This window comes from Glandiceps talaboti, chromosome 7 (genome assembly GCF_964340395.1).
Source record: "Glandiceps talaboti chromosome 7, keGlaTala1.1, whole genome shotgun sequence".
NCBI classification, from domain to species: Eukaryota; Metazoa; Hemichordata; class Enteropneusta; family Spengelidae; genus Glandiceps; species Glandiceps talaboti.
Window position 1 is genome coordinate 655,164 of NC_135555.1, and position 13,247 is coordinate 668,410.

The following is a 13,247-nucleotide window of genomic DNA, read 5'->3' on the forward strand; positions in this document are numbered from 1 at the left end:
TGTACTAGCTTATAATAAAATAACGATGTAAGAGAAATGAATTAATTCTATCTTTAAACTTTTCTAAATCTTTTGAGTTTACTTTGTTAATATTTATGTGGATGATATCTAGAGGATTACTGTAAAGTATAAAACATTTTATTACACGTCTGAGATATTTGTGTAAATGTATAAAACATTTTATTACACATCTGAGATATTTGTGTAAATGTATAATATATTTTATTACACGTCTGAGATATTTGTGTAAATGTATGATATATTGTATTACATGTCTCAGATATTTGTGTACAGTAGTTGTAAAAATGGAAAGCTATAAAGAAACATTGTGCTAACTGTATGTATGGTTCTCCTTGTTTTTTTCTAGGCTGAAAAGTTAGTTGATGTGTTTGAAGTTTTAGGTGATATTTTACTTTATCACCATCATAGTAGAAGTAACTTATCAGATGGTGTATCTGAACATGATGTGATTCAACACAGACTAGCATTTATTATAATCACAATGTATACTACACAACTAGTTGAAACTCTGCTACCTCTAGACAAGGTGAGAATAAAAATAATTGTAATCTTTTCCAAACACATATATCAAATTATGTAATGTTATTCCATTCCTTTGTTATTACATGTAAGGTTGCAAATTATGTGTGAATGAAAGTGTTACAATACGGCTGAACAAAAGACAAATATTGAGGAATAACATCTAATTGTCTATGTCAAAGTGACAAACTATTACTACATGTGTTTCTGAGTGACAAAATAACCATGAATTCTTTATCTGCTGTATCTGGTTGACAGACCAGGGGCCTTGTTCCTGAGAGTATGGCAACGGCACTGTGTCTGATTGCAATGGATCAGAGTTTATCTCTGGCATATCCTGGTGTTAGAGCTACTGCCATCAAATACATTTCAGAAGTGAGTGAAGAACAATACCAAATCTACAACACAGCAATGGAAGTGTGTGAATCTATGAATGCAACATGTAGATTCTTGAAAACTGCAGACAACCAGGTAGAGCTTGTTTATCCTTTTATTGTATAGTTTTGTTTCTAGGCAGGCTATCAATATATATCATTTGTTATGATTTAGTATTAGAATAACTAGTAACAAACTGTATGATGTTTAACACTGAACAATTTCTTTTTTTTTTTTTGGAAATAAATCATGAATTTGAACTATATTTATTGTTCCTGATGATGCCTGCTGAACAGTTTGCAGTCTATATTCACCCACACAAACACGCCAACATCCCCACCTTCATCACACACATGCATGCACTCATGCACGCACACACACACACACACACACACACACACACACACACACACACACACACACACACACACACATTTGATAACATAAAATTTCAAATATAGAGATTAAAAATTTACCCATTGAGAGTTTTGGAGAATTTCTTTTATAAAAGTCTTAATTAATGTCCATAACACTAATCTTACAATATTCAAACACATTTCTTTCTTGTTGTACTTACAGAGTGAAGACACTTTACAGGTCGAGATATCTCTAGCTGACCAGGCTTTAGATAGTTTACCATACCATTTACACTTACCATTGGTGGATACATATGTCAACCTATGCTCTGAAATGTGAGTGATTCAAGTAAAACTTACAGCAATGATATACAGTATGAAAAGGGTTTTTACATGACCAAAGTATCATTTCCTTGCTCTGGAACTATAGCATAACTGTTAGTAGTTCCAAACTTATAGTAATGATTTTTTACTGTGTATTCAGTTGAACCACTCAGTTTTCATCAGTTGTTGTTAAAGAACATCAGAACCAGGAAATTACAGCAATTTATGAACATTGTAAGAAGTCTGGACACTCCATCAACCATGCTTTTCTCACAAGAGTACCATTGCATTAGAATGCCAAGTGAAAATAAAGCTTTGAGATTAAAATGCCAGTCCCTGGACATGGAGAGAGAATGAAAACACTCATATTATACAGATACCCTTCTACTGTCATTGGACAAGTCTACATCATTGAACTATTTACAAGAATAGCTGAAGAAAGTGATTTAGTTGAAAAGTATAGGTTGAAAAATAAATACTCTGAGTTGGAACTACTGTATTGTCATTATATGGTTTACATATGGTTAATGATACTGATAGTCCTTACTTATTATGCCATAAATGACACCGATAGAACTGTGTTGAACTGTAAATTCAATATGTATTTATCCCAAGTCATATATTCCAACATGTGTTGAATACAGCTGTTAACTTTACAAATGTCAACAATATAATGACATCTTTTGTATTATCGTATTCTATTTTAAACATCATATATATTTCCATTTGTTGACAGCTGTAAACCAGTCAATGCTAACCCTAGCCTAGTAACTGAATGTAGAAGAGTACTTCTAAAGTATCTAGCCCACCCTATAACTAAGGTGAAAACACAAACATACAGGGTGTGTTTAGACCACATCAAGGTAAGCTAAATGCAAGTTTTGAAGTTCAAACATTTTTGGTTTTATTCATTACCATGTCTTTTTACTCAAAAATCTGAGTTGTCATGACATCATCAAAGCATCAACATGCTAAGGAGAGTATATGTAGACAGATAGATCTCAGGAAGTAGTTTTCATGAAATCACACTACCTAAGTACCTTGAATTATTTGTGTGTTGTTAACCCAAGCTTATTATTTAACTTGAATGTGAAGACAGACTGTGACATTTAGAGTTTTGGATGGCAGAGTACAGTACCAAGTTTATAAGTATCTTGCAGGTTTATTTATTTTAGTATTAGACAGTCTGACATCTATACTTTACATTGCTTCAATTGTACATAACCTATCAAAATACAAGTATATTAAAAGTGGCTGGTTATGAAGGAGAAGAATCTAAATGTATATTTTTTTATTCATCATCAGAGTGGTTTAGGAATCAGCAAAGCATCTTCACCCACCTCAGTCTCCTATTTTAATATCAAATTCCTGATAGATCCCAAAGTGTTGTATGAAATTGTCTGTTTTGGTGTCAGTGACCCTGATGACCAGGTAAGTCTTACTTTTCTCTTCAGTAAATAATTACAAAATAGTTGGAATCTATAACTACAGATAGTGCTAATAGTTTCATTTTTTATCAGACTTTCTGATTCTTATGCTCTCTCATCCCAAAATCATGTATTCTTTATCATTTAGATATTTTATTTCAAACAAACGTGGTTTATATGTAGCCCATTTGTAATATCTAAAATGATGTAATACTTATTAAGGAATAAGGTCTGTTCATGTAATAGAATCTAGTGCAAGTTTATTTGTACATATCTAGAAACTGAAATTAGAAAAGTAACTTTAGAGAATGTAGAGGTACAACAAGCCATGTTGTATATCAAAGACAAAAATACATTAGTTGAAATAAGCAAATTTATTCAACATGGATTCAAAACTCGAGAATATCATTTGAACAAAAATATACCAGCTGCCTCGTGATATACACTCAACAAATACATTTACTACTTTTCAGGCCCTCTGATTACATCTGGCCTCAGAGGCTCATCACTATCTGTATAACCAATATACCGTGTTGAGTTTCACATTGTGAAATTACTCTTTTTTTGTGTGTGGTCAATACAAGTATTTTACTTTTTACTTTATTGTATTGTACTGATATCTGGAAATATAGATAAGGTTACAATAAAGTTTATTATTATTATCCAAGGTGTCTGTAAAATAACTTGATGATTTCTCATCTCACTTCACAAATATTAGAGAAATAAAATCTACTCCAGACTTGTACATATACTACATATATTATAGTCATGTAAACTTTCATTACAATGGTAAGGCAGATGGTAAGGCAGATATGGGGGTTTGGTAGCTATGTGTGTGTCTTGTGTCTGTAATAACTACATTGACCTGATTGAGTAAATTTGTAATCAACATGTCACCTAGCTGACATTTGTCAAAGTATTGATCTCTGCTGTCTTGTCTTTGTCTGTGATGAATAACATAGGTTTCACTGATGGCAAGGGAGATTCTACTATATCTGTTACAAGGCAAGTTATTGATGAGTAAAGGAATATGGAATCAGTTCATAGAAGCACTCATACCAGTCTTGCCAGTTCTACAGGTAAGGCAGCAAAAATAAAATGTCTGAATGTCTGGTTTTGAAAAATGAAAGATTAGACTGAAAATGTCATATTTTTATTTTGAATATCTGCTGATTAGTAGATCATTGTAAATATATACTGGGAAAAATGTCCAGTCATGTGTGCATTCCTGTCACAGTCCTGCTACAGCCCTACACTGCCACTGGACTGCAGAAAGTTGGATGTGTACAGTAAGATTGTAAGAATTAATAGCTACAGTCATAAATCTTTTGATAAATGCATCCTGGAATCTATACTCAGCTTTACAAGGCTTTCATTGCCTTCCCAAGTATAGCAGGATAACATAACTCATTTGCCACTACAGTACTTGTAGATTGATGTGTAGAGTGAAATAGCATGGATTTTAGGCTGTGATAATAATTAAATGATAAATGTAGGCTTATGGGAAAAGTCAATCTATATAAATTACTTACAGAAACCAAACTCATGAACCATACCCAATGGATTAGACTGGGGGCATCACTTAGGATATATATTTACATTACATGACTGTATAAAGTAAATCATGTTTTCTGTGTGATGCAAATGTTGAATGAAAGTAAAGTGTCTCTTTTATTCTCCTGTAAATAATGATGGATTACTTGAAATAGTAGATAGTGTGTGTAATTTTATAATTGATATTATAGATTGATGAAGACCCTCTATGTGAAATTACTCAATAATAATGCTGTATCCATATTTTTAGTTTTGTAGTGTATACTTGCTATAGATTTAGAATATTCAAACTTCATACCAATATAAATTGTTATATTATGAATTAAATGACAATTTAAATATATTTTTAGGATGAAGACATTCTGGGTAGAATTTAGAAATAGAAACACACAGCAATGTTTGTACAATAAATAATGTACATGTTGTCTGGATCCCATCATATCATTTGTACTGATTTGTTCATGAAAATTCCACAGGGACATACAGAAAAACAAACCAACCTTGGAACTGGTATACTAGGCTTAGTACACAGTAAACCAGTCAACCAGGAAGAAACAGACTGCCCTCTACTACCAAAATTAGAACAATTTAGGAGTACACTCAGATTGATGTTCTCAAAAAGTGCAAGGTAAGATATCTTTGATCATTCTAATACTAAAGTATTTGAGTAATATGAGAGAGAGAGAGAGAGAGAGAGAGAGAGAGAGAGAGAGAGAGAGAGAGAGAGAGAGAGAGAGACAGACAGACAGACAGACAGACAGACAGACAGACAGACAGACAGACAGTCAGAAGATAGACAAAGATAGACTGTGAGACAGATATGCATGCAAGCAGAGAGTGGATTACAGTGATGGCTGAGTAGATTAGAATGATGATTGTGTGTGTGTGATTAATTAATATGTTTAGTGGCAATGTAATAAATCATGATGACTGTGAATCCCTTCTTAGATCATTGAACTCAAACTAACTAATTATCATTTTATTCAAACCCCATTAGCAGTCACTTACACAATGAATACTATAAATATAAATGTACTTATGTAGTTAATATTCTGTTACATAACATTTCTGTCTGTTGTCTTTACAATTAGTTACATGTAGCATAGACTCTGTGCTGCATGATTAAAAGGTAACTGTTTGTGAGAAATGAGAGCAGTGTGATAGAAGGAGCATATTGATTATATGTGTCAATTTAACAGTAATGCATCGTATGTATCAATTTAAGAGTCACAAATCTTAATTTAGAAATACTGTAAGATAGAAATGTTGTAGTGTACAGTGACAAAAACAAGGTAAGGAAACTATTTGGTGTACCTGTGTCATGTCATCTTCACTTCAAAGGACAAGTGAAATATTCTATATGTTGCCTAGAGATGTAACAATATACCTCGGAGTCCAAAAGGCAATCAGTTGTTATAACATATACATACTTTATATAACCATCTATCTCTATTTCTCTGCAGTGTCCGATCTGAAAACATTAAGTATGTGTTAGATTTTTTGGCCACGGAAGACGACAGTGCCAACAAACTACCATCACTGACACATGCTACATTGACTGATATGGGAAATCTACTAATTATGGATCAACCTATTGTACTTGATGACCAGGCTAAATCAGTGTTCCAAGTAAGTATCAACCTATTGTACTTGATGACCAGGCTAAATCAGTGTTCCAAGTAAGTATCAACCTATTGTACTTGATGACCAGGCTAAATCAGTGTTCCAAGTAAGTATCAACCTATTGTACTTGATGACCAGATTTACTGGTATAGTTTCTAATACATTGTACCATACTATTAGTGGGAACCACAGTAAAATTATTGGAAGGACGTTGCTTGTCGCCTTTTAATAACAAAAACCCTGAGTAATATCTTTTAATTGTGTTTAATTGTCAGGTTGATGGACTATTGAAAGTTTATAATATATTGACATCTAACAACATGGAGTTAGAAGTAAGGAAATCTGCTGCTGAACAACTAGCTGTTATCTTACAAGGTATTGTCATCACAGTTATCAGTCTATCTCAGAAAAAGTTCAATCAATATGCGATCTCTTCATGACATTTGGAATTATGGTCAAATAAATGATAGTTCCTTAGAATCTAACCCTTGTCGAGGACAGGCATGAAAAGTCATGTTTTGGCAGTTGTAAATGTTCAACATTATTGTTTACATTCACATTCATTATCACATACAAATGTAACAAATGACAACCAACTAAAACAACACACAGCTGTGTACAGCTGTTATAATGCAGTGATTCTCCTATACTAGTATTAGAAACCTAATCACTGAATTCTGAATTCTTGTTTTGTTATTAAAGATGTGACACTACATCAAGCCTTTACCAAACACAGTGGACTGGATAAAGTTATGGAACTGATGAAGGGTGCTCTTGTTAAGCCAACTGAATCAAAGGAGGTATGCTGTTAATGACATTAAACAGTAGTTTATTAATCTTCCAAGTCTGTGTCTGTGTCTGTGTCTGTGTCTGTGTCTGTGTCTGTGTCTGTGTCTGTGTCTGTGTGTCTGTCTGTGTGGGTGTGTGTATATGTTTATGTGTGTCTCTGTCTCTGCATGTGTGTGGATGCGCATGTGTGTTTGCATGAGTGAGTGCATGGATGTGTGTGTGTGTGTGTGTGTGTGTGTGTGTGTGTGTGTGTGTGTGTGTGCCTGCCTGTTATGCCTGTCTGTCTGCATGACGTTCCATGCCTTGTCATTTGTACATTTAATTTAAACAGAAGATGTCAGTAAATCACAGACAATTTCATTTGAATGTGTATCAATTTGTAACAAAACAATTTTCATCACTAATGATCATAGATATTCAGGGTTTAATCTTACGACATCAAAGTGGTTGACTTTGATATACATCTCTCCCACTTGATTGGTAGGAATGGAAACAGTTGAACCATTCCTAAGATATCACATGTCATATCACTAATAAAACTTTCACATTTTACTGTGTCAAATTGAACAGATGTACACAAAGTCTCTAAATCATGTCATAATTTGTATCATTTCTTTTTTGAAAATGTTGCAGCAAGAATTAGTGGTGTTCATCCCAGCCTGTCTGACTATACTGAGACAGTTAGTCCATCAAAATTACAGTCTTAGACATCAACTTGCCCATAATAATACCACCTATTTCACACTAATCAGATGTAAGTATTGTACTCTTTCTCTCTTTTCTACTAATATTTAGACATTTCAAACAGTTAGGATGATAATTTTACCCAAAGATATACTGTTCTAATACCAAGCATAGAAAAAAGATAGCATACAAACCATTGGAAGGGTCCTGTTAGCAGTTAGAAAGCTTATTGAAGCTATACATATAAACCATTGGAAGGGTCCATTTAGCAGTTAGAAAGATTATAGAAGTTATACATATAAACATATGTGTCATTGTTTTCTAATAAATCAAAGTGAATCTTTAAAAAGGCTTTACATATTAGCATAATAAAATGATTTCAAAATATACACAAGTCATCCTTTCTTTAGACATCTGTGAGTTACTTTACCTTATAGTTCAAACACTGCTTCCTTTTCTTATTAGACTTTAGCAAACAGGTACAATAGCTTGTAAGAATGACTGTTCTTTGTATAGACAAATGATCAGTTGAATTTCAAAATATGGATAACATATTGTATAGCAGGATAAGTGTCAGAATTTATGATCCTTTTATGAGGGCTAGCTAGGCTTTGGGATTGTCAGATTGATTGCCTGTATCTGTCATTGAAATATTACAATGGTGAATCAGACATGTTGCATCATAATTACATGAGTATCGAAATCAGTTCTATGTTTTTCTTTCTCTACCCATAGGTGCATTGTTGTATGCTACTGATGACAGAGTACGTTATGAAGTCTCTCACATTCTGACATTGTTGTTATTTGATGAGGTTGCCAGTTTAGACAGTCCGTCATCATCTGCTGCATATGAGATTGCAAAGACTGGATTCAGTCTACCAAAGAGTGTAATTGACAGGTAAGCATTTACATTGATGCTTGAAAATAACACTACTCTACAATATGGTTGATATTTTGTGTGTTTTTGCCACAAAAAGTGTGTTATTATTATTATTCAATTCATTTTCAAGTAAGTATCAAGCAGGCTGTTATTTTGTATTTTACATGTACAGATATAGACTTCCATTCAAACCCTATCACCATCACACACTGAGTCCATACAGAGTAGATGTACCACTCAGCTCAGATCCTCTGTTGACTGGACCCCCTGCAGAGTTGCTGACTATGGGATGGAATATTGCATGGCATCATGGGATAGGACCACTGGCAGACTTTGTCAAAGATGGCAAACAATTGAAAGGGAATGAGTATGTATTCAACTATTTCTCCTTTTCATCTTTCTCTCAATATTTATGAGGATATTCAATGGAATTTTTTTTTTTGTGGTTTCAGTGTTCATAGTTGAAAATGTATGTAAACATCCTCACAATATTTGCTGCAGTTTTAGTAATATTTATAGTAGTAATGCATGGAATTGTCCAGTCAGCTGGAAATATGCAAGAGTGAATGTTCATGAACTCTGGGTTCAAAGTTATTAATGGAAATTTCTACTCACAGAGTCAAAAATATTTCTTGGCAGCTGGAAATATATTTAATCTTTCTAAAATAAGTCATGACATTGAGACAAAGCTATATGAAATGTAATTTAATGAATACAAGTTTAGACAATTAACATTACATACCTATATGAGTGTAACTATGTACAAGAAAACAAGACATAATTATTTTAGGCACTTTTTCTGACAATAATGGTAATTTGTATTGTATACACAAGATTTTACTAGCATTCAAACTGTTGTTTAAGACTGACTGCAGTAATTGTACTTACTTTCTTGTTTCCAGGTTTGTTAGTAAACTATTCTTAACCAGAATAGAGAAGATTTTATTATGCTGTACATACAAGAGTACAGGACTACAGCAGTGTTTGGATTCTATGCTGAATGCCAGCTCTCACTACATGGTGAAGAGCGCCCTCTATAGGTTATCACACTACATACTAGCTGAGAAAGTGTATCAGAACCAAGACAACAATGATAGTGCCAGTGAAGTGTTTTACACACTGGATTGGAAAAATGCATTTGGCAGGTAAGTGTAGTCGCATGACATGGGAGTCATATGTTTGTTTATTGATTTTTTGTTTGTTCACTTTGTTTTCTGGTAAACCTACTTTTGTTTTCGATACTGGTTGGTGAAGGATATCAGCTAAAACATTGATTCTTGTCTGATCAATTTGTTACACTTCATACCTTTTACAATAGAATATTGTTGTTTTTTATCTGTAAGTTTGGAAGAAATGTGCACCTAGTTATTGAGATTGTAATACAAATGAACCATCAGCAGCATATCCCATCCCATGAATGCAGTAGTCTAATGTGCACCTAGTTATTGAGATTGTAATACAAATGAACCATCAGCAGCATATCCCATCCCATGAATGCAGTAGTCTAAAGTTTTCTTTTTGTTCCAAAAGAACTGAAAATTATCGAACATGAAGTCTCTTTATTGTGTATCACGTATATGTGACAGTATACTATAATTTTTTCATTTCACAGGTATTTACAGGTGATTCCTGCCAACATGGAGGATGAAACTCTGTTGGCCCAGATCCTGTACTTTTTGTCGATCCTGTTGGACACATCTAAAGACATTCCAAGTGATTTCCTAATATGGCTTGCTGACATCATAGTAGACAACCATGCACCACTGACTAGATTACTACAGAAATCAGAAAATATAAGTAGTACCACACAAGAAGAAAGTACAGTTGGTAAAAGGTAATGGAAATGGTTTGATTCTGTTTAATAAGCAGATGCAGTCATTCTGTTAAACGCCCAGGTCAGACTAGGATCAAAATGTAGATGTGAAAAAAATGGTTGCCTGGCAGAGCTAGGAAAAACGTTGGTTCAGAACAAAAGAATAGTACCATGTAATCCTTACGGCTCCACTGATAAGATAATACTGATACAGAAGAGGAGAATTTTAGTATGAATTAAATAGTTTCTTATACTTTAAGCTAGGATTTTAATTTGATGGTAAAAAGTGAGAGGAAATCATCACACCAATTTACTTCCTTTAATGAGCACATTTTCAGTATCACATACTCATACATTGTTTTAAATGAACTGAGATTTATATGTTAACTTGTATGTCTTTGGTTTCTTATTTTCACTCAGAACACTACATAAATCTATCTTAGTGTTTTTAAGTGGCTTTGTACAGTGGCTGACAAAATCCAACCACAGCTGGTAAGTATTATTTGGATATACCTTTACATTTTACTGAAATATTCGTATGACTAGGCAAACTTTTTATGTTCACTTCAAGTATTAGTAGGAATAACTGGATTATTTACTGTATACATGAGTTGAAAACATTGACAATCATCAACTTTATTTGGATGTATGCAATGCATGTTTAGTTTAGTATTTTTGTCAACCTTATTTTAAGTGATTCTTATACAGATAATGACAAGTGTGTAAATTTATTTTGCTGCTTGTAGGAGGTTTAGTGATGGTATTGGCTGCATTGGTGGTGATGTAACCCATTCAATGGTTCAGAGTTTAAATTTAGCAGATGCTGTACACTTCTATGATTTACCATCATTGGAAGGAACTCTACGATGTCTGGTTCATGTTACTGCAAGGTGAGAGTGATAAAATGATAAAACTAGAAACATAATTAGATTACAGCTGTAGGTAATACATTTTGTATGCTAATATAGTAAAGGCAACTTTTTCATTGATGTGGTGATAAGGAGGAAAAACAGAATAAAATGCAACAGGTTTGAAAAGTTATGTATGCCAACTGGAAAATTCCACTCTACCTGAGTCACTCAACAGTTCATGTAACTTGAGTCTGTATTATTGATGTAATTATTTTGTTCTCACTGTCTTATTTACACAGACCTGGTTGGAGTGATGGATGTATGGCCAATGACAATCTAGCATTGTGTCATAAATTTCTGACATCACTTTTAGAGGTAAGGACATCATACATTGTAGAGTAAACTGAAGAGAAATTATGCATTTGAGAAAGTCTCTTGTTAAAAAGAGAAACAAAATTTAAACAAGACATTGAAAAATGTTGTCATGAATTTTAGCAGACATGATTATTGTTATGGAAGATTAAAATAAAGCAAATAAATCATAAGATATGACAGTAGAAAAGACATAGATAAAAAGATGTATACAAAACCATTATTTTGTGTATTTGAATAATACTATGTAAAGACTTTTGGATGCATATAGAAAGTGTCAACATTAAATTATAAAATGATTGAATTGTGTTTTTTCTTTGTCTAGGTTGTGTCAGCATTTCATGTTGGTCGTGGTGGTACTGCATTGTCTTATATGGGTAAAGGAGTCACTAAGAGTGCTACACTATGCCTACAACATCTAGCTTGTGAGATGGCACAACATTCAGTTGATAAGGTAAGAACAACCATTTTTTTGTTCAAGCCATGATTTAGAACATGTGAGATTGCAGACATGTGAGCCTAAGAAGGGATCAAAGTGTCTGAAACTAATCTATTTCACAAGCTGCAGATTATCTATTTTAAATTTTTTGCATTACCGATAGTTGAATTTGAACGAAGTAACAAACTAAAGGAGAGTCAAATGGAGCAGGCTGACAGTTGCTGGGTATGATGGCTATGTAGCTATAACTCTAACACAAATGCTTCCTTCAATCTTAACATTTTGAATACATGTATGTAAGTAAAGTCTCAGTCCTAACTAATACCCTTCTTTTAGGCCTGGACTTCCCATTGGCTGTATATAAAACAAGGCAATACAGATGAATTGATGAGTACTGGTCTGCTATGGTTACTGGCATTGTGGTATTATAGAGATCCTGAGGTAAGTCAAACTTAGTCATAGCTCTGTTTGTAAAGTTATTCATGACTATCATCTCAATGCCACAGTTTACTGTGATATATGATGTTTATTTTATATACCATACACAAGCCAAGTTGTTGTCTTTGAACAGAAAATATGGATTATATATCCTGGTCATTCTACATCACAACATCCCTTGTCTATGTCACTTGTTCAACAGTGCTCAAAATATCAAACATTTTAAATTGCCATTATTTTTCCAGCAAAGCAAAGAAAATGGGGAGTAATATCTAACTTCTAAGAGTAAAGCATGTTACTATGATATGAGACTCAAGTAACTGGTTGGTTGATTTTGACATATGACATATTTTTGCCAACTAGACGACATATCCTTAATAGGTCTGAGAAGTCATACTAGTAATTATGAGTTCAAAGGCTTACTATACGTGTGGTTTGTGTTTATTTTTTAACTTAGGTTAGAGCAACAGGACTTGCCATTGCTACTGCTTTGTCATCAACTGAATCAGGTCGTATTATGCTGAGTTCATGCTGTCAACAGATACCAGGTGGATTGTGGGGAACTGTCTTAACATTTCTTCTAGACCAATCAGAATGTAGTCTTGTCAGACAACAGGTAAGGTATACCAGGTGGTCTACATGATGCTATGTTAATATTCTGTATGCACCAATAAGAATGTAGATATAAGTCAAACTCTGTATTTGCCTGAATAACTACTTGTAATAATTCCCATTCAATCCTTTGTTTGTTTGTTTGTTTGTTTGTTTGTTTGTTTGTTAAC

At 33.4% G+C, this 13,247-nt stretch overlaps 1 protein-coding gene across 1 annotated transcript in view; it reads left to right on the forward strand.

Moving 5' to 3' along the window:
- The window catches only part of LOC144438190 (rotatin-like), a 38,043-nt gene that overhangs the window by 6,068 nt on the left and 18,728 nt on the right, over positions 1-13,247 (forward strand). Inside the window, exons 10-30 of the mRNA XM_078127233.1 lie at positions 368-547; positions 799-1,011; positions 1,495-1,607; positions 2,332-2,458; positions 2,901-3,026; positions 3,985-4,101; positions 5,053-5,204; positions 6,040-6,205; positions 6,475-6,574; positions 6,902-6,999; positions 7,622-7,742; positions 8,408-8,570; positions 8,725-8,919; positions 9,455-9,697; positions 10,165-10,386; positions 10,786-10,857; positions 11,112-11,255; positions 11,516-11,591; positions 11,914-12,042; positions 12,364-12,468; positions 12,923-13,081. Coding sequence (XP_077983359.1) covers positions 368-547; positions 799-1,011; positions 1,495-1,607; positions 2,332-2,458; positions 2,901-3,026; positions 3,985-4,101; positions 5,053-5,204; positions 6,040-6,205; positions 6,475-6,574; positions 6,902-6,999; positions 7,622-7,742; positions 8,408-8,570; positions 8,725-8,919; positions 9,455-9,697; positions 10,165-10,386; positions 10,786-10,857; positions 11,112-11,255; positions 11,516-11,591; positions 11,914-12,042; positions 12,364-12,468; positions 12,923-13,081 — 3,021 coding nt within the window. The remainder of the gene's footprint in view (positions 1-367; positions 548-798; positions 1,012-1,494; positions 1,608-2,331; positions 2,459-2,900; positions 3,027-3,984; positions 4,102-5,052; positions 5,205-6,039; positions 6,206-6,474; positions 6,575-6,901; positions 7,000-7,621; positions 7,743-8,407; positions 8,571-8,724; positions 8,920-9,454; positions 9,698-10,164; positions 10,387-10,785; positions 10,858-11,111; positions 11,256-11,515; positions 11,592-11,913; positions 12,043-12,363; positions 12,469-12,922; positions 13,082-13,247) is intronic.